Source organism: Colias croceus, chromosome 15 (genome assembly GCF_905220415.1).
Source record: "Colias croceus chromosome 15, ilColCroc2.1".
In the NCBI taxonomy this organism is placed as follows: Eukaryota; Metazoa; Arthropoda; class Insecta; order Lepidoptera; family Pieridae; genus Colias; species Colias croceus.
The window spans coordinates 5,916,986-5,935,332 of record NC_059551.1 but is presented as its reverse complement, the minus strand read 5'-3'; the positions used below and the strand labels follow the sequence as shown (position 1 = coordinate 5,935,332).

Sequence of the window (18,347 nt, the reverse complement as noted above, 5' to 3'; positions counted from 1 at the left end):
AAAAAATAACTTTAAACCGATAAATCCGTTACTGTAATTACGTATTCAGAGCAATTTTAAATAATTCGTTGTAAAAAAATACACATTTGTTTTATTAAAATTTTGTAATTATTTAAATAATATACACTTACGTAGACAAAAATAAAATAAAAAATATCACGCATTTAAAAACTCACATGATACTATTTCGAAAAACTACTAAAAATATTACATAGACATACTCAATGAAAAATATGCGTTGTTTTTGAATGAAAATTAACTATATTGTGTATTTTTTTCAACCAAGTACTACGTCATAGTAAATTGATATATAACGTCAAAACAGACGGGAGTCTTTAATTTTCCTAATATCTGGCGTCTGCGTAAAGCTTGAGTCGATGTTTTCGGCCTGTGGTGGCCACCACACCAAAACGATGTTCCAAGACGTGTCAACTCGTCAAGATGAAGAAATATATGCAACTACTTTTAAAACAATCGTCCTCAGAAAATTTAAATTTATAGGTATGGAACATGGGTTGATGTTTTCATCTTGGGTGGCCACCTCGGTCCTTATAAAAGTAGTTGCGTATTCATCATACATAAAAGCAAGAAGGAATCAGGTTAAAAAAAACTATATTGTTCGCAGTAAATATTTATTGTACAAAGTAACTTAATTGGTAATAAAACAATATGGATGTAAAAGTTAAAGCTAGCACAGACTTATAATACATTAATTAATAATATAATATATTAAACGAAATCGTTTAATGCCGCGAAATACAAATATAAAATGTTACTTGCATTTCTTGTTAGCCAGCACATCAAGATCATTGGCTTTTATTAGCGTCACTATGAAATTAATACAAACATGTATCACAACCGGTTTTCACTATTTATGTAAAATCCAATAAATGCCATATAAAATGTCAGCTACAAAAATATTCAATCTCAATGCTCCAAATAATTACAATTAGCCTTAAAATACGCATCGAACAATTAATTAATCAGTCACTGTACAGACTTACATATTATACTGCCGCTTATGGCACATTTATATTTACAAAATATGTTTCTTTCTGTCATGGATATTTTATTGTCCAATATAAGTAGGAAATTTTAAACTAGAGATTCAAAGTCAGTCTTAAAAATATAAATCTGATCTTAAAATATGATAAAAATGATAATGGACGATTCTATAAAAATATGCATGAATATTTCGAGTTTCAAATGCATAAACTATCAATAAGATATGTATTTGGTAACAGATAATTGTTCTTGTAACAGATAGTGTTTGTCGAGATTCTAATACCACCAAAAATATGTATAAAACTTCCTGATAAACTAGTCTAAAACGAGATACAAGTCATATAATATAGTTTTGTACTTGGTCACAATATCACATTCAATCAAAACTGAACTTTACCTCTTCCCGCGAGGGATCATTATTGCCCGCGACCGCTTGCAGCCAATAACGACTTATTTGGCTTTCTATCGACGGCGTGCTCTCTTTGCGTGCACTGGCGCGCGTCTTACGTTTTGTCTTGCCGTGTTTAGTTCGACGTCGGCCCACTTTCGTCTTCATTTCTGCGATTTTTACAGACAATTGGCTATCCAAGGAGTTTCTACGAGATTCGACGGACACGTGGCGGAGGCTGATGCTGATTTGTGAGTCTTGAGAGTTTCTGCGGTCGGGCGTGGAGCTGAGCGAGTGATGCGTGTGCGCCGGCAGTACTAGCGCGTCGCGTCTTCGCACGAACCTCGGCAGATTCGCCGCCCACGACGACGACAGCTCCCCACTGAAACAATTCAAACTGTTGTAAATTTTAAAATATATTTAACTTTCATTCAAAGTGTTTCAATTATTCAAGACTATATTTTGGTTGTTGATTCTTAAATTCATAGAAGTAATGGGCACTTATTAATCATATAATCTAAATCGTGTTCATCGAATTGAAGCGCGGTTAATATTCAATTTTATAATGTGATTCTTACACGCATTGTATTCCATTTATGGTACATAATGTGACATAAAATTATAAGTGCTTATTATAATGAGATACTTTTATTGCTTCACAATGTTTTCATAATGTCATCATATGCGTGACAAATTGTGTGCAGTGTTCTAATTAACAATTTTCTTATTATCATTTCATTAAATAATTAATAGCACATATTAGTATTTTTCGTTTTTGTCATACATTTTCACTAATTATTCGCCACATCAACATATCATCGTCGTTATGAAATCAGCCCTAAGCATAGATTAAAACTATAATTATCATGACATATTGTTAGTCTGTTTACCTTTCATGTTTAGAATAAACTCCGCCGCTAAGACACGCGTTCGATTGCGCGCTAGCGCGCAAGAGCAACTTTTGTCTCCGCAACTATTTTGTCTCCCCCATCAACTCTATGGGGAGTTGCGTCGCTACGTGCGCGCACTTTCTTACTAGCCCATAGAGTTGATGGGAGAGACAAAATAGTTGCGGAGACAAAAGTTGCTCTTGCGCCCAAGCTCTTAGTTGTTGCTTGCGAGCGCAGACGTCATCTCCATAAATATATACATAATATCTAATAAATAAAAATATTGTTACACCTCTATTATTTAGCATGAACCCCATGCGGGATTAGCTCTTGGTCGAGCGCATATTCTCTATAATCCTTACTAATGTTTTAAATGTAAAAGTAACGCCTCAACCACTGAACCGATTTGGATGAAATTTGGTACAAAGATAGTTTGTGCCCTGAGAAGGGTCATAAGATAGATTTTATCCCGGAAATTCCAGGGGTATTTTCTTTGACTACGCGCGCGCAGCTCCAGGAACCTAGTGTTAAATATAGATAAATAGTAAGTTGTTACATAGATAATAATTATGAGACCTGCGAAAGGTCATAACTCATAAGATAGGTATTATCCCGAAAATGTCACGGGAACGAGAACTATGCGGTATTTTCTTCACTACGCAGGCGAAACTCCAGAAGCTAGTGTTAATTGCTGGCAGAGATGGCTTAGAGACATAAGGCTGCCATTTGTACATTTTGAATGGTTTTGTTGTACTTTTATTTATAAGATTATGTACAATAAAGAATAAATAAATCTATACATATAATAAATCTGTAGAAGGGTCAATTCTGTACATTGAAAATATTGAAAAAATAAATACCAGGGGGTGTTACTGGATCGATACCAAACCCAAATATGTGATTAAAAAAATTTTTGTCTGTCTGTCTGTCTGTCTGTATGTATGTGAAGGCATCACGTGAAAACTAGCGGTTCGATTTCGATGAAACTTGGTATAATTATACCTTATTATCCTGGGCGTAAAATAGGATACTTTTTATCCTGGAAAAATACGTAGAAAAAAAATTAATCTCAATTTTTCAGTTTTATCCATAGACGTTGCACTGTGTTTCATTAGATCAAAAAAATTTCCCTGTGCTGTTTATTGTATTTATCGATCAAGGGATGTATTTAAAATGTAAGAGTAGAACACCCACGTGTCAATTTCTTATACTTTTTTTTTGAAAAAATGGCAAACTTTAGGTGAATTTTTCATGAAAAATATTGAAATGTATTCTGAAATCGTAACTGTCTAAGATATTTATTTTAAATAAATATAGACTTATAAAGCATCTTTGGGCGCATATTATCCAGTTTTTATTTTTGGAAAACTACCTCCGAATACCGAGAAATATATTTTTTTCAGATTTTCGTTTTTATTTTTTTTCTCCCTAAAAACGCAAAAGTGCGGCTTGTCACTAGCATAGAATTATTGCTCGTAATAAGGCCTATCACTCATAAAAAAACCACGCCGCACTATTGCGGTTTTTAGAAGGAATCCAATTTCTAAACATAGTGTAAGGGTTGTCAATAAATTTGACCATCATTCTTTTTATTTTGTTTTGTACTATATTTTTTACCATATTACAATAAATGAGATATTTAGGCATGGAATCTAATGACCTGCTTGGGAAACCTTTTTTTAATTTTTTAAAATTTTTAAAATTTAAATAAATAAATAAATAATATATTTATAATTAATATATAAATTCGGGCTTGCGATGTGATAAGTATGTACGTTATATCTCTTTTTATTCCTTGTATATCCACACTTAGAAAAAAAAAACATGTTTGACCTTTTTGCGACAACCCTATGTTGTGTTTTTTGACCTTTTTGAAAATGGCGTATTATTCCCAAAAACCGCAATAGTGCGGCGTGGTTTTTTTATGAGTGATAGGCCTTATTATGAGCAATAATTCTATGCTAGTGACAAGCCGCACTTTTGCGTTTTTAGGGAGAAAAAAAATAAAAACGAAAATCTGAAAAAAATATATTTCTCGTTATTCGTAGGTAGTTTTCCAAAAATAAAAACTGGATAATATGCACCCAAAGATGCTTTATAAGTTTATATTTATTTAAAATAAATATCTTAGACAGTTACGATTCCAGAATACATTTCAATATTTTTCATGAAAAATTCACCTAAAGTTTGCCATTTTTTCAAAAAAAAAGTATAAGAAATTGACACGTGGGTATTCTACTCTTACATTTTAAATACATCCCTTGATCGATAAATACAATAAACAGCACAGGGAAATTTTTTTGATCTAATGAAACACAGTGCGTTGTTCCGTAGAACCGCGAACACAGGTTGCGTATTATTATAGGCCTAACCGTATTTGGGAATTGGGTCCAATAGATATTTATAAGATGTTATTGTCAGAGGTCTCAAAATGGAGAAATAAACCATCCACGCGAAGACCGACATCCGCGCGGACGGAGTCGCGGGCGGAAGCTAGTAAATAATATAAATATTACATAGATAACTATGAAGAATCGTTTTACCTCTCGTGCTTGGCGTCGTCCGGGCAGTCGATCGGCGCGGTGTGGTCGAGGCAGAGGCCGACGGGGTCCTGCCGCGAGCCGCCCAGCGAGATGGACAGGCGGCCGCGCGTCATGAACTCGTTGCGGCGCCGGTACGCGCGCGCGATCAGCTCGTGCTTGCGCGCGCGACGCGTCATCTCCGCCTCCACCGAGCAACCGCACTTTCTGCGTGCGAGCGTGTCATGTTAATTAAAAAATTGGTTGTTTGTAAAGTAGGTTTACTATCGAGATGTTTACGTGATAACGTCTAATGATGAGATGAGACGGGAGATCGGTCCGTCTCTCTCTCGTTATACCTGCGATCGCGCTCGTGAGGTTTTGGTGTGACACAAGTTTCTGAACATGTCACCCGACAAAAACGATTTTAAAGACGTTATCACGTCAAAAAAGACGTGTGGCACTCGGGGACTGCCGCGGTAAAGCTATTGCATAGCATGCCTTCTAGCCACACCTCCGTGCCCGTCGGAGTGGGCAGCGTGAGGTTTTTTCGTTACGGAATTTCTCTATTCGGTCCCCGCGCTCAAGGCCCGCGATAGAAGCTATGCAATAGCTTAATAAATAAAAATCATTTCAATCATCAGCTTTGGTTACAATAAAAATCTGAAAGTGAATAGCCAATTTAGAATAAGATTTTATGAACAATTTCGAAAAGCATGTTAAAAATTGAGATGTCTTTAAATAAATACATAAATAATATGTGGACGAAGGAAGGTGAAATTCATCTATTGATAAAGGGAGGATCCTCCACCAGTCTTCTGGACTGGCTGGCTGATAAGATCCCTCTAAGATAAGTGTCGCTACAGATATCAATTATCATATATTGATGATGGATGCACATTATTAGTGGAACTTTTTTAAAGGAAATATAGTACAGTAATCCAAAATTAATAATGCGCATGCAAATCTTCGCTAATTGTCGTATTTCCGAAGACACTCGAATCATTGAATCGTAAGAGCCCTAAACAACGAACTTGCATTTTTCACCTTGTTCAAAAGAAATAGAAGTCAATTCACGGTCATACACAATCAAAAACAAATCGGGCGGTAGGTGACGGTAGCCTGTCAGTCAAAAAACTCAAAAATCCGTCAGTTGTCTTTAAATATTGGTGGTGACTGCACGTGTTCTCTCTGTGTGGAATTATACATTATAGAGCTGCTATTACGTACCCTTCTTGGTTTTGTTTTTAAAGGTGAATTGAATTAATCGATGAAATTATTTACACAGGTGATGGCAGTAGGGAAAGTGAAAATGAAGAAGAGTTCCGATGTATCTAAAATGTCAGAAATAAAGATAATCCCTGATTTTGATTGTTTTTATTTTTTTTTGTAATTGTCATAATATTGAAGAATGATCAGTACTGTAAATATACTTTTGAACTGAGATTTTAATGATAAGATTTACATATATGGTTTAAAACTATGATATACAGGGTTACAGGAAAAGTCGATGTAGATCCGTTAAGGGCATGTAGTACACATCATTTCTGAATGATTTCACTATGTAACCTCCCATCCTAAACTTAACCGTTTTCGAGATATTCGAGTTTTAATTTTTTTTATGAAAATGCCCAATTTTTCGGCTATTCAATTGAATATTTCGAATTTTTTTGACTCTTATGATTATTTTTTTGGTTTTTTACATGAAGAATGAGATGCTTAATTACCTCAATGACTAAAATTGCACGTAAGTTATCTAAATAGGTCATTGTAGACGATCGAAACTTAAGAAAACAAGTACAAATTATAAAAAAATATTTTTCTTTTCTGGATATCTCAAAAAATTATTATGGCACTTGCTCTGCAGATGTGCTTAAAAACATCTACATTTTATCAGCTATCCAACGAGGTATAACACTCTAGGGTATTTATTAACCTCAAAGGTGAAACTTAGTTTCTAAGGCTACATGGCAGTCAGAATAAATAGCCCTTATTTAATCTAATTAATTTGACTTAAGTTCAGCATCATCATTTCAGCCTACTGGCTTCCACTATTGAACATAGGCCTCCCTCGGCTAGGTACAACCTTCATGCATCCATCGATATCCCGTTATCCTGACCTAGGAGATCATTCAGTTTTATAGCATTTTTTTTGTTCACATCGTCGATCGGACAAATAATGACCGTACGCCAACTATTACTTGAGCGTAAGTGACTAGTTACTGGCTATTGTTTGGAAAATAACGTAATCGATGCGTTGTTAACGCTAGTTGGCATACAAAGTCACTCACGCTCAACTCATAGTTGGCGTACAGATCGTCGGTGATTGTAGTAAGCTAAATGAAACAATAAATCAGTTCAAAATAACATTTATTCACCTAATGTTTTTGAATAAAATTTTGTAGTTCATGTACTCTTTCGCACACATTTTCTCATTCTTTCACGTAGTCCACTTTACACTACACCATGTGGTTAATGTTCTTCTTATGTCGTTAGCAGCATTTCAACAGCACACAAGCAGCATCCTTTCTTTGAGAACTTCTACTAACGATATGGGGTTGGGCTCACTGTAAACGAGGCTCTTCATGTGCCCCCATACATAAACTCAAACTCAAACTCAAAACTCAAAGGTCTGGGGGTCAGGTCGGGACATCTGGGTGGCCAGGGTAAAGGCCCACCTCGTCCAATACATTTTTTAGGATAGTTAGTGTCCAACCATTCCATAACGCTTCTTCTGAAATGAGCAGGGCAGCCATCATGTTGAAACCACATGTCCCGCAGTAATTGTAATGGGAGATCATTAGTAGGTCACCTAAGTCACACACATAAGTCGTGTGGGAATCCGAAAGCACAATAATTCGCATCTACCATGGACGAATCGCTTGAGCCGACTAAAATGGATGGCAAGCAAACAAACGACCAAATACAAAACAATGGGCATGTTGTATCCCCAAACTTGTGTTTGCACATTATTTTTCTCACTCTCATCTGCATAAATCGTAAGTTGTCTCGCTCACACGCACCGGATTAACTTGAAGGACAATAGCCGAGGGACCCGTTAGACCGCTACCTGAACCTTTTCAACTATGTTTTTTTCTATGAGTTTAAATACAACCCTAGGTTGTTATACCTCGTTGGATAGCTGATAAAATGTAGATGTTTTTAAGCACATCTGCAGAGCAAGTGCCATAATAATTTTTTGAGATATCCAGAAAGGAAAAATACTTTTTTATAATTTGTACTTATTTTCTTAAGTTTCGATCGTCTACAATTACCTATTTAGTTAACTTACGTGCAATTTTAGTCATTGAGGTAATTAAGCATCTCATTCTTCATGTAAAAAACCAAAAAAATAATCATAAGAGTCAAAAAAATTCAAAATATTCAATTGAATAGCCGAAAAATTGGGCATTTTCATAAAAAAATTTAAAACTCGAATATCTCGAAAACGGTTAAGTTTAGGATGGGAGGTTACATAGTGAAATCATTCAGAAATGATGTGTACTACATGCCCTTAACGGATCTACATCGACTTTCCCTGTAACCCTGTATAAAAAAGCTAGATACGTTACCCGCTCTCAATTTTGGCAAGAAAAAACTCAGCTAAGTGCCCGAGTTTCACTTAGTCACACACCATTCAGCGTCGTGGCTGGACGTTCTTTTTATATTTTAATCGGCAGTTGTTATTACGAAGTACATGAGTGAGACATGTATTATGTCTCGTGCGTGAGAGTGAAAGAGAGAACAACTGTATTGGTGATAATGCGTTAGTAAGTAGGTATGTATTAATTACGCTGTTTTTTAGTGCAATGATGTTGGCGTATGCCGCGTCTACTAGTATAATAGGTCATTGGTTTAAAATATATAAACCTGTGTTTGAAAACCATACTTTATACAATATAAATTTTGTGTTATTTTAACCTTCTTTTCTTCCATCATTACACCAACTTCAGTAAGACACTTTAAAAGTACTATAAAATTTTCCAAGTAAATCAATCCAACAAAGATAATATATTCGCAATCACGATTGCGGGTTATACTCGCTATTTACTTACAAGGAATTATCGAAACAAAATCGTTACTTACCTACAAATACATATTAATCTCTTTTAGCACAAAACATATAATTTGACTAAATTATGCATGAAGAAAATGCATTTAACAGCTCTATATAGATATCATCTTCGGACGCTCCGAGAATATGACAGTTGCCGAACAGTGACGAAGATTTCTATGCGCATTATTACTTTTGGAGTACTGTACAAAGCATATCGCACGTGACAAACATGAAAAATGTAATTCGCATTTATTGTGTAAAGATAAAGTAGTACCATAATAGTAATCTAATATATAAAAATCAATGCCACTTTTCGTTGTAATTCCATAACTCGAGAACGGCTGAACCGATTTCGATAATTCTTTTTTTATTATATTCCTTGAAGTACGAGGATGGTTCTTATGTAGAGAAAACGTTAATATGTACCACGGGCGAAGCCGGGGCGGACCGCTAGTATAAGTATAGAAACCATGTCAAAAATGAACTTTTGTTCAGTCAAATATTTCTTTTCTTTTGACAATCAGGTTTTTAATTTAGTAATTTTCACACCCTAAATATTATAGTCTCAATCAACTCACTTGGCCATATACCGTCTCCACGCAGCAGCGGCTGCCGGTGTCCAGGTCCAGGAGGCCATCAGCGCGCCGGCAGCGAAGCAGCACAATAGCCTCAACTGCAGTACTGATACTGATGGACGGGCTCCATTCCAGCACTCGCGCTCTGGCTCCTTTAGCGCTTCGAGACGACATCTGGAAAGGAAAATAAATATTATAGTTATGAATTTGTTTTAATTAATGAAAATAATGACCTATTTAAATAAATAAATAAATATTCTGCTCGGAAGTTATGTATATCTAAATTATTGTTACACCTCTATTATTTAGCATGAACCCGATGTGGTGTCTCTATGCACGCGGGATTAGCTCTTGGTCGAGCGCATCTTCTCCATAATCCTATCTAATATTTTAAATGTAACGCCTCAACCACTGAACCGATTTGGATGAAATTTGGTACAAAATTGTATGAAATACATTTTAATTTTTATTGAATTAACAAACTAACCTATCAGGTCGAAATCTATCGATATAGTGGAATAAGAAAGAAATACATACGTTATGTTTACATTACATTAATAACTTACAAAGAAATGTAATGAGCATTCAATAAGTTTTTAATCCTTCGTAATTCAAAACCAAATGTTTAAATATTTCAAGAAGACACTACTACAAGTTTCAGCATACTCACATGATATTATTCTTGAACGACTCCTTCCACGAGTCCGCGTTCCTAAACTCGTACACGTGACAGGCGACGGTGACGCAAATGAAGACCGCCACTAGAGTGGCCGTGAGCGAACACCGTGTAATCGTCTGGCGGATCTTGTTTGCGGCGCGCGGTGATATCACGTCCCTGCTAGATACGCGCACCGCTATTAGTGAGAATACACCTGAAATTTTTGAGTTTGATTAGTATTTAAAATAAAAAAAACTATACGCAATTTTCTATCATAGGCTATTTAGAAAATTATTATGATCTATTTTGGTCAATCTAACAGATCATTGAAGTTTTACGTTATGAGTAGTGTGGTTGGTGGTTAAAGGACACCCGGGAACGAAGTTCCTTTCCATGAGAGGGAGACAGACAGAGAAACACGCACACGCTGCACGGCTTAAAACTATATCTATTTTTTTCTAAAAAAAAACAACGTTCCAAAATATTATATTGATTTGAAATATTTAATTCACGCAAAACTATTTTTCATATTAATAAATAAAATAAAAAAATACTTAGTTTTAATATAGGAAAATTTGTTAAAACACACCTCTAAGCAGAAAGTATCCTCCAAGCACAAGTACCACGGACAGAGGCGCCAACAACAACGCAGCCCGCATTGGATGGTTCACGTAACCGACAAAGCATACACCGGTTATACTGCTACCGTCCACTTCACCGAATGCCATGGTAGTGATGGTCAGAATGAGCGGCAGAGACCAAGCCACTAGGTGGAAATATGCCGCTTTTTTGTCTATTCTGTCTTGGATTTTGCCTGAAATTAGAAATAAAATTGCTATATATTTTTTTTTTTGATTAACTAAATCAGTATGGAATGTTTTAAAGAATAAAGCGGAAACAGTTTCAGAACTTTTAGGATAAAATATATTTACCTAATGCACGAAAGCTCATATGCCACGCGTAAGTAAATATCACGAACCACACACAAGCTGCCATCATGAAATAATATACCTGAAACAAGAAACAATATGTTTTGAAGCAATACAATTTAATAATACAGAAAGCAGTACGTTTTCATTTTTTTATAAAAATTACAGTATTCAAAATGCAATATTTATGATCAATGTGTTCCGACTTCCGAGTTAAAATTGGTGAAAATAAAAACAATGGAACAAAAATAAATATTCCATATCAGACAATAATTAGAAGTTCTTACCAATACGAATACCACGACGCAAGATAGATTCTCTTCAGCGGACGGCTCTCCTTGACGCCGCGTGCCATCTTTTGAGCAAACTATGTCGTCACGGGACCCAACGCCGAATTGCACCAACCACCTAGAATAGATACATTTATTTTTTATTAGACATGAAATTAATTTTCTAACATGATAACTGTATTCCTTTAAAGTGGGTAGAAACTTTAGACAAAAATATAAATAGTTGACCATAATTAAAACTGAATGCAATTTATTTGGAAATTTTGCATTCATATGTAACAATATATTTACCCCATGGACGCAACAGCGAAACACACGTTGATATAAAATATAACCAGGGCAGGATATTTATTAGCACTGCGCCAATCTATGAGGAAAGTGGCTACGGTAAGCAGGTTCAGGGCGAGGCATACAGACGCACCCCACGCTACCAGACGGTGTATTTGTTGGTGTTCGTCTTCCGTGTACAGGGGATCCCTGCACGGCAAACCACATCCTGATATACCTGGAATGAAAGACACATTTATCACTGAAGAAAGGATAGTATCCTTTATATTAATTGCAAAAGCAGTAATTTAGTCACAGACCAAATTCTGCAGTTCATAAACATACCTTCATAAAAATGCATGTGTTTGTCCGTATGTATAAGTGGCGCGAGGCATTTGCCAGTTGTGTTAAACTTCATTTCTCTAGCTGCATTATCACATCTTGGCGGAAATAACGTAGCGTTGCATTTTAAAAAGGACGGAAAATATGAGGTATTGTATAATATTGCGCATGGTTCCATAGTGATCTTGCACATTTCATAAGAAGGCAAGTAAACCATGTCGTGACCGTTAATTTTCTCACAATTTGGCATAAAGGTTGCACACAACAATGGTTGTATAACGGCCCAACACTTTGGTACATTTATAAGTTCTCTATACAGTTCTAGCTGGTTTTGTATTTTGTACTGTGTGTCATAAAATGTTAGGCGGATGCTCGTTTTATTATATGGCAGTTTTACACCCAAACAAGTTGTTCTGTTTAGAGGTTCACATCGCGATTTTCGCACACAACTGTCGAGTTTGATTTCCCTTTCTGGAAACCACTGTGTACCTTTCTCTGGTTTAATAAGTCTATAATTTGGTGTGCCTTCAATAGGTTCTAGACGCACTGTGCTGTTTTCCATTAAGTCTGCTAAACCATTTTTGTCGCTCCCGCTGTCGTATTGACTTGCCGCACATGTTGATATAGTTATAAAGCAGGCAAGCCATTTCACCGCTTCCATCTGAAACAATGGAGAAGTCTTTAGTGTCGCTGCCTAGAAAAATAAGAGGGGTAAAAACAAAAAAATAATAAAAAATGTAAATTAAAACTACATTTTATTTCTCAATGTTTCTTTATTCACATGGGGAGGGCAATAAATGAAACCCTTTGAAATTTTATCAATTTATTTCTACATTTTTCATCAATTTCTTAAGATTACTATGAGGGTATATTAATAAAAAATCTTTTTTTTTGAAACAATTCAAGAGCGGAAAGGTTAGGGTGGGGAAATACAGTCAGTAAATGGACTACAGATCCATAAAAATAATCACACATTTAAATACAATTCCTCATTAAATATATTATATAATATGTGTGAAAGTTTTGGTTATCAACGTACATATATTTTTTTTCATGAACAAGTGACAAATATTTCGTATCTTTTAATTTGATGATGATAAAATGGAATATGTTATAAATTGATTGCAATTTTTTTTTTTGTTGTTGAGGATGTTTTTGAAAACAAAGGTTATAATTACTTACTTCAAGGATATTTATCGCAGTAAAAGCACATATAAATTATAGTATATTATGCAGTTTGCATTGTGCATACAGCACACAAATAATATATAGGGTAGTATTTAAACGAGTGACTGCAAATTAAAGTTTTAGCTGACAAAAAAAATTAATTGGGTTTCAGAATTACTAAGTGAGCGACTGTCTGCAAGCCACGTAATATCAATAGAACAGCGACTAACTTACATTATTTGAGTTACTCAAAATGAGCATAATATTTGAGCGACCTCATATTTTTTTGAATGACAATGTTATATCCTGCATTTTTTTCATTATTTCACACATGATTTATTTATACTGAGCGGCACTTTATCTTAAATGAGTTGTTTCGAATAGAAAAATCACTTTGAAAAATACCATAATGTGCAACTAAAACAAAAAAAAATCTCAAACTTTAATTTTTAATTTAATGAAATAACTATTTTAAGAAACCTGAGCCAATGAAATGTGTTCCTTAATTTACCGTCTCTGTAATTATAGTCGCTCAACTAGTAATTTAGCCGCACATTTAGAATTTTACTATCTCAAATGGCTTAATCACAACCCACGTGCAATACGCTAAATCAGTATTTTATAATTACCCAGTATTTTTATTTGTTGCTTACTCAAATTCACACCACTCAAGTCATTAAAACAGTATCATGAGATTCTCATAATCAGTTGTTCAGCTATTTTTTAGTCACTCGTCTTATTAACTATAGCCCAGAGCCCTAATATAAATGACACATACAATAAAGTAAATACATAACTGATTCCGAATAAAATACTATGTTACACTGACTATTTCTGATGAGGAGGACAAAGGATGCTCTTGATTGTTTCTTTGTATCATTTATTTTCATTTATTGTTTCTTTATTGCATATTCTTTCATACTTTATTATTCTTATAATTTGTGGAAAGGGGTACTTTTATTGTTTATTATCTTTATTGACATAATCAAAAAATTCTTAGGTCTTACTATAAACATGGTGAAATTTCTTCTGGTCATTCCTGATGATTGAAGCTTCGCCAGTCTTCAGTTTGAAGCATAGCACTTGTAGGGCCACATCCAACAATGTATTACCTGCTTGTAAAAAAATTTCAAAGGTCAGTCGAAAACCTAAATTAAAATAAATCACAAAAAACTGATTAACTCACCATGTTCCAAAATAAAAGGTAACCCTGTGGATAAATTCAAAGATTTTTTTTTTTTTGATGACATAATAGAAGTTTATTATGTTTCTAATGTATTCGAAATAGTAATACAAGCTGTAAAAATTATATACAACCTTTTTATCCATTCTTCATCACTATTTATTCGCACTTACACTCAAGTTCAATAACAAAATTAAAGTCTTTGAAACATGCATTTGAGATGACAATTTAAGAGTGATAACTAATTGGGTTGTTTCCCACCCCTTCTAAAGGATCGATTAGCCCCACCACCTCGTCGTCCCCAATTTGAGCCACGTTGTCCCATGCCCCTGCCGCGCATCCCTCTCACACCAAATCCATTAATACCTCTCCCCCTTCCTCTGTCTTGCCCTCTCCCTCTATCTTGGCCTCTACCACGTCCCCTCCCTTGGTCTTGGATTCTACCTCTAAAACCACCACTCCACCTCTGATTTTGCCTATAGCTCTCATCATTATCTCCGTCCTCATTATAATTTTCCTCATCATAACTCTGATCTTCATCATTGTAATCATCATTCTCTTGGTTGTATGACTGATTACTATCATAGCTTGAATCAAATTGACCTTTATTATATCCATTATCTGGGAATGGTGGACGAGGAGGCATATTACCCATAGGTGGCATATTTCCCATGGGAGGAGGCATGTTGCCCATGGGATGCATGGGAGGCATATTGCCCATATGTGGTGGAGGCATATGCATTGGTCCAAGGTGCATTGGAGGGGCCATAGGTGGTCTCATTCCCATATTCATTGGGGGTCCCATCATAGGTGGCATGTTGGTCATTGGCATATTACTTCTGTCAGGACCATTTTCATAATTGTTATAATTTTCTTGACTATTTTGATCACTAGTGTCCATATCATTGTCATAATACTGATCTTCTTCATAATCTTCTTTTTCCTTATTTTCTTCTTCTGTTGATTCAGTTTCATTATCATTTGTGGGATACTCGAATGGAGTGAAATTCTCTTCATCTGCATCATCTTCTAAGTGGGGCATCATATCTTGCAGATCCTCTAATTCACCAGTAGCAATATACTTTTTTAAAGCTACTGGCCCATCTGAAATAGCCTTTTCTAGTTTTGATCCAGGTTCTACGGGAATAAGTTTGCCATAAATAAAAATTGCCGTTGGTTGAATTTGTTGAAGGGGTACAGCACCAGGGACAGACTCTACAAGTGCTTGGGTTAAAGCCTCTGTAGCTGCATCATCTATTGTTGGTCCGTGATTCCACTGTGCTTGGAAATTTCTTGGTATAGGCTTACTGTAAGGAACCTTTTTCACCTTCTTTTCAAAATCCATTGGGATCAAGGTAGTGTCTAAATCCAAACCAGGAATGACTTTGTCAGTATCAGTTGAAAATATTTCCACTTTATCTTCAGGTCCCATTCCAGGAATTGCTCCCGGTTCATCCAATTCATTGTCATCTTGTACTCCAGGTGGTAATGTATTCAAGTTATACTTATCCCTCATTTGATCTCCTGGTCGGTTACGAGTCCAGAATTTACATGTATGATCATTGGATCCAGAACATAAAATGTGACCTAAGGGATGCCATGCCATTGTCCACACTATTGATTCATGGGCTCCTTCAATACAGCCCACTTCTTTATCAGTGCCGACATTCCAAAACAGAATAGCACCATCAGAGCCTCCGGAACAAAACAATCCTTCATGTGTAGGGTGCCAAACAACACTTGAAGCTTCTTTTTTATGTCCCCTAAATATTTGTAATTCTGTTCCAAGCTTTCTTATATCAAATAGTTTCAGTAAATGATCTCTTGAGGCAGTGATCAACCAATTACCATTTTCATTCCATTTTAAATCCATCACAGTTGACTTATGAGCATGAAGGGTACAGAGTGCTGTCCCAGACTTGGGGTCCCACAGTTTTATAGGCTGTTGGTTATCTTTGCTACCAGATACAATTAATGCTTTTGTTGGGTGCCATTGAACACATTTCACATCAGCTCCGTGTCCACGCAGAATTCTTTCTTCTTGACACCGGTAAAAGTCAAATATACGTAATGTACCATCATCTGAACATGTAACAATTTTGGAATCACTGGGACTGAAACTAATACCTCTAACTGCTTCTTTATGTGCTTGATACATCTTTACATTGTTCATGTTGCTTTGCCAGTATTTAATAAAACCAGAGTGGTCACCAGTTACCATCCAGCCTTCCCCGTGTGACCATACCATTGACCTAACAGGTGAATCATGAGCTTGTAATATTGTTTCAAAATTGAATGTCAAACCGTTCCAGAGAGTAAACTCTCCGGATGAAGCCCCAGTTATTAATCTACGACCTTCAGGTGTCCAAGCTACTGCAAAAATTGGACATCTCATTTTATTTGTTGCTGTTTTAACAAAACGGGTTGTAACTGCATTAATAGGATTATCTGGATAAGATGGTGGGGGTAAGAGATCAGGTGTGTACATAGCATCGGGCTGTAACGCATGTCTGTCCCTCCAATCTCTTTGCCAAACGCGACTTTCGAGGGCCTTAATAATAGAAGAGTTATAATCTACAGTTTTACGCATGACTGATTTTCTTAAACGTTTACCATCGAAATCATCTTGTGACATGTTCAAAGGACCTTGAGGGGGAAATCTCATCTGATAGTGGAACGGTCTAAAATTATGGCGAATATTGTTACGGCCCGGTGGACCCATGGGCGGTCCCATGTTTCCCATGCCGGGCGGGGGCATCGCCATATTCGGCGGCGGGTGTCCAAAATCCATGTTTATAGCTTCGATACCTAATTAGAGAAATTTCCTGGTTACATGTTAGTTATTTCATACAAGATGTTTGAAATTCAGTAAACAAAATCTTACCTTATATCAAAAAGCAACGCGTAACATTATAATATACACAACAGCTTCGAGACGTCACTTCACTTTATACTTCTCTTCTATTTCTTACATTAAGGAAGGATAAAATACCACATGGATTGGATATACGAAATAAATTCACGCTTTAACCTAAACAAAATAAAAAACGGAATGCTACCGAAATCCAAACGTCCAACAAATCACACCAGCCATGTTTTGTTGCATAGATTATAGACTCATCACTCATATAGAATACAGAGTAAATAAACATAGATAAAATATACTTATGGGACAAGCTGAGATTAACATAACTAACCACAGATTATAACCATTCGTGTACCTTAATATTCACGTTATACTATTAGCTCTAAGTATTAGCTAGACAATGCACCAAAAAATATTTGTTTTGATTAAGAAAGATTATTACTATACGCTTAGGTTTGTGATTTCCATATATTATAAGCAGATACCTATGCTTACCAAAAGCAAGCGGTTTGAGCGAAAGGGAGAGAGATCAACGGTAAATGGTCCTTGTCTAACTTTTTGACTACTCAACCAATCATTGATTTTTTTTATATGTTTATGTTAATCATTGTATTTTTATTTTTATGAATGGTAGTTAGATGACCATGAATTTTGTATATGCCCTGAATCGGGTAGAATTCCCTTTTAATACCGAAAATTAACTCTAGTTATAACCGTTTTTCTTCTTAGATTCTTTATGTACATATCTAAAAAAAATGTATATTAAAGTTTCACAGTAAAGTTTCGAATACCTATGATAAAGGGCATGGTTGTTTTACTTTGTTTATTTTACAATCAGGTTTTTTGGAAAAAAATCATGATTTTTGGACTTTAAACCAAAACGCTAAGTCAATATAACGTCAATTAAATCGTAGTGTTTTTACAGTGGGTTTATGAAATTGAAACACAGGGCATGGTTGTTTTAAATTTTGATTCCATATCCAAATATATTTTTAATAATTTTTATACGTACTTTTACTACGGTAGATTCGCGCCGGTCCCCCGATCCCGCCTTGTAAATCACCTAGCAACATATTATAGCAAGGTCGCTAGCCCCTATTAAGGCCTTAACTATGCTGTTATGTAGCGGTAAGCGGTAAGCGGTGAATTTAGACTTCTAAGCGAATCCCATAAGTACGTAGGCTATATCTGCTCATGATACATTTGTATCG

The 18,347-nt window shown here is 35.6% G+C and overlaps 2 protein-coding genes across 3 annotated transcripts; both read right to left on the bottom strand.

The window, feature by feature from the left end:
* Positions 1-618: 618 nt before the first annotated feature.
* Positions 619-14,209, bottom strand: LOC123697982 (protein smoothened). 2 transcript variants are annotated; one of them, XM_045644558.1, is made up of 10 exons: positions 14,095-14,209; positions 11,924-12,581; positions 11,603-11,816; positions 11,309-11,429; positions 11,025-11,103; positions 10,682-10,906; positions 10,105-10,306; positions 9,438-9,608; positions 4,827-5,030; positions 619-1,790 (listed from the first exon to the last, which is right to left on the bottom strand). In XM_045644558.1, the coding sequence occupies exons 1-10, from the start codon at positions 14,122-14,124 to the stop codon at positions 1,382-1,384; spliced, it is 2,313 nt and encodes a 770-aa protein (XP_045500514.1). In that variant the 5' UTR covers positions 14,125-14,209; the 3' UTR covers positions 619-1,381. The 2 variants fall into 2 exon arrangements, with proteins under 2 accessions (XP_045500514.1, XP_045500515.1); XM_045644559.1 differs by having other exon boundaries at positions 619-1,775.
* A 291-nt stretch (positions 14,210-14,500) lies between these two features.
* Positions 14,501-17,380, bottom strand: LOC123697975 (pre-mRNA 3' end processing protein WDR33). The gene is made up of 2 exons (XM_045644551.1): positions 17,155-17,380; positions 14,501-17,078 (listed from the first exon to the last, which is right to left on the bottom strand). The coding sequence occupies exon 2, from the start codon at positions 17,059-17,061 to the stop codon at positions 14,512-14,514; it is 2,550 nt and encodes an 849-aa protein (XP_045500507.1). The 5' UTR covers positions 17,062-17,078; positions 17,155-17,380; the 3' UTR covers positions 14,501-14,511.
* Between the last annotated feature and the right edge of the window lie 967 nt (positions 17,381-18,347).

Bases quoted from the DNA above. Each gene is read 5' to 3' on its own strand.
- LOC123697982 (XM_045644558.1), bottom strand. From the start codon at position 14,124: ATGACCAGAAGAAATTTCACCATGTTTATA. The intron at 11,817-11,923 runs GTATGTTTATGA...CTTTCATTCCAG, and splicing joins ACACATGCATTTTTATGAAG to GTATATCAGGATGTGGTTTG. The intron at 11,430-11,602 runs GTAAATATATTG...TATCTATTCTAG, and splicing joins TTCGCTGTTGCGTCCATGGG to GTGGTTGGTGCAATTCGGCG.
- LOC123697975 (XM_045644551.1), bottom strand. From the start codon at position 17,061: ATGGATTTTGGACACCCGCCGCCGAATATGGCGATGCCCCCGCCCGGC.